We start from the raw sequence: 2,910 nt of genomic DNA, 5'->3' as shown, positions 1-2,910 counted from the left end.
TTATCCTTGATGAAAATATTTCTAATTCTTGAAGAACAATAAAAAAGTGATTAGATGGAATTATTTATTAAGCACTATGTATTGAATGTCTCTTTTGTAATGCATGGTCCTAATTAATTTACTGTATAACCCTAGAAGGTAAGAATTACTTTTCTCATGATACAAATGAGAAAGCGGGACTTAGAGAATTTATGATCTTACCACAAGAACATGCCAGAGTCAGGATTAAAGCTTATATCTATCTAAATTCAAAATTCATTTTATTCCTACAGTACTCAATTTTACATGTGTTTGCAAGGATAAAATTTAAGATTATATTTGTATAAATGTATTCATAGTCCTGAGAATTGAGGATCCTGGAGTTAAAAATATAATAGTAATTATTTAGTAATAAATGTACCTTCTAAGCAATAAAAATCACTGTGTTAGGCACTGAACAAAGAATCAGGGGGATAAATGGAGGAAGAAAAGATGTGTGCATTTCATAAGGTTTGAGTTGGGGAGATGGAATGGTATAACTATAGAAGCAGAAAACATCAGGGTCAACACAACACTTTTCTCCAGAAATCGGGAGATGTAACTGGTTTCCTGAAATCTTTATATGTCTGTAAAAAAGAAATGTAGAGAAAGTTTTCCTATGATGTTAAAAATATTGAGGAAACTCAAAGTTGGATGCAAGCTTTGAATAATTTTAGATGCTTCTTCATGTCTTACAAAAACCAGGAAGGAGACTAATGAGTAAACTCAAAACCTGAGAATACATGTTCTATGATCACCAGTTTCTCGGGATTCTTCTATTTTTCAGGGATTTTTTTCTTGGCATTGTCTTCTCTCTCAGATTGTCTCCTGATGACGCATCTTCCATGGAATGTGTCAATGGTTCCTTGGTGACAGAGTTTGTCTTCCTTGGCTTCTCCTCTCTGGCTGGGCTACAGCGGCTGCTCTTTGCTGTCTTCCTGGTAGTCTACCTCTTCACCCTGGGCACCAACGCCATCATCATCTCCACCGTTGTGTTGGACAGAGCCCTCCACACCCCCATGTACTTCTTCCTTGCTGTACTCTCTTGTTTTGAGACTTGTTACACCTTCGTCATTGTACCCAAGATGCTGGTTGACCTGCTGGCCCAGAAGAAGGCCATCTCCTTTCTGGGCTGTGCCATCCAGATGTTTTCCTTCCTCTTTCTAGGTTGCTCTCACTCTTTCCTGCTGGCAGCCATGGGTTATGATCGCTACGTGGCCATCTGTGACCCTCTGCGCTACACAGTGCTCATGGGGCATGGGATGTGCATGGGACTAGTGGCTGCTGCCTGTGCCTGTGGCTTTACTGTCGCACAGATCATCACATCCTTGGTATTTCACCTGCCCTTTCATTCCTCCAACCAACTACACCACTTCTTCTGTGATATCTCTCCTGTTCTTAAGGTAGCATCTCACCATACTCACTTTAGTCAGATTGTCATTATCATGCTCTGTGCATTGGTCCTGATTATACCCCTGCTGTTGATTTTGGTATCCTATATTTGCATCATCTCTGCCATACTCCAATTTCCTTCCACATTAGGCAGGTACAAAGTTTTTTCCACCTGTGCTTCTCACCTCATTATTGTCATTGTTCATTATGGCTGTGCCTCCTTTATCTACTTAAGGCTTAAATCCAACTATTCCTCAAGCCAGGATGCTCTCATATCAGTATCCTACACAATCCTAACGCCATTGTTCAATCCTATGATTTACAGTTTGAGAAATAAAGAGTTCAAATCAGCTCTTCAAAGAGTTGTGGGAAGAACAATTTGTTTATCATGACATTAATCTAGATTCTTCATTTTTAAATACATGGGGGAAAATTCCTTGAGTAAAAATGATCAAGCAATGAGCAGTGTTCAAGAACAGAGATATTTCTCAGTTATTTCCAAAAAAAAAAAAAAGTACCTTGTCATGGTCACATAAATTATTGTCTACTGAAGTCCTCTTGATTGACAGAAAAATATTAGATGGCTACTGCAGGAAAATATATGCAGATTCAGAATTTTATATTCTTGCAAACACTATTACCCAATCTCACCCAGATTGTAAATATACAAAATACTGTACAATATTAACTCTCTGATTTAGCAACCCAGAAAGCTCCTTCTCTTTATTGCTCCCTTTTCTGGATGTCAGGATAGTCAGACCATAATTTGTATTATTTTATCATTTTTTCCAAATCTTAATTTTTTATTCTATTCTCCAATAAATATTAACCTATAGATGGAAAACATTATTTGTATTTATAAAGCAGAGTGAGTAGACAAAATAATCAAATAATATTCAGTCTTTATAAAGAACAAACACCCTTCAATGTCTTTGGTTTAGCTTAGGACACAATTTTTAAATGAAATGGCATTTGTAAAGTAACAATTTTTGGTGCATAAGTTATATCCAATGTTCAAATAAGAATATTATGCAAAAAGTTATCCATTTCTATGTTTCTAGTGTATTGAAAACTGTTTTTTTTAATTTATTTTTTTATGCACCAGTACAAATCTAAATTTAGTTAGAATTCCTTAAAGATATTCACAAGGACATTGGTTAAAGAGAACTAGAATCACACAGACTGGGCAAGAAAAGCAGGCTAAGTTTAACCACTCCATTAAGTAGAAAAGTCTGTGTAAAGAGTAAACAGCATCTGTCTCAGGAAGCTTGGGAATCTTCATGTGCACTTCAAGCCAGATTTTGAATTGAACATTTTGCTTATGTTCCTACAGAAGTAGAGCAAACAAGGAGCTCCTTGGAGAAAGCTGCCTCCTTGCTTTATATATTTTTTCCAAGATTGACTTGTTAATAAGGTCTCCTGACAGAATCGTTCCATTTCTTATTATTTTCTTCCACAAGTTTCCTCATCAATGTTATATACACTCAGGGATTGCAGGAA

The 2,910-nt window shown here is 36.3% G+C and overlaps 1 protein-coding gene across 1 annotated transcript; it reads left to right on the top strand.

The window, feature by feature from the left end:
• The first annotated feature begins 863 nt into the window (after positions 1 to 863).
• LOC104993595 (olfactory receptor 10K2) lies at positions 864 to 1,802 on the top strand. The gene has a single exon (XM_010846915.1). It carries the CDS (start codon positions 864 to 866, stop codon positions 1,800 to 1,802), a length of 939 nt encoding a protein of 312 aa, XP_010845217.1.
• The last annotated feature ends 1,108 nt before the right edge of the window (positions 1,803 to 2,910 follow it).

This window comes from Bison bison, unplaced genomic scaffold (assembly GCF_000754665.1).
Source record: "Bison bison bison isolate TAMUID 2011002044 unplaced genomic scaffold, Bison_UMD1.0 scf7180017864240, whole genome shotgun sequence".
Taxonomy (NCBI): domain Eukaryota; kingdom Metazoa; phylum Chordata; class Mammalia; order Artiodactyla; family Bovidae; genus Bison; species Bison bison.
The sequence above is the reverse complement of the archived record's forward strand: the minus strand, read 5'-3'. Positions and strand labels throughout refer to the sequence as shown.

What these genes read in the sequence shown, in the direction of transcription:
- LOC104993595 (XM_010846915.1), top strand. Translation starts at nt 864, where the DNA reads ATGGAATGTGTCAATGGTTCCTTGGTGACAGAGTTTGTCTTCCTTGGC.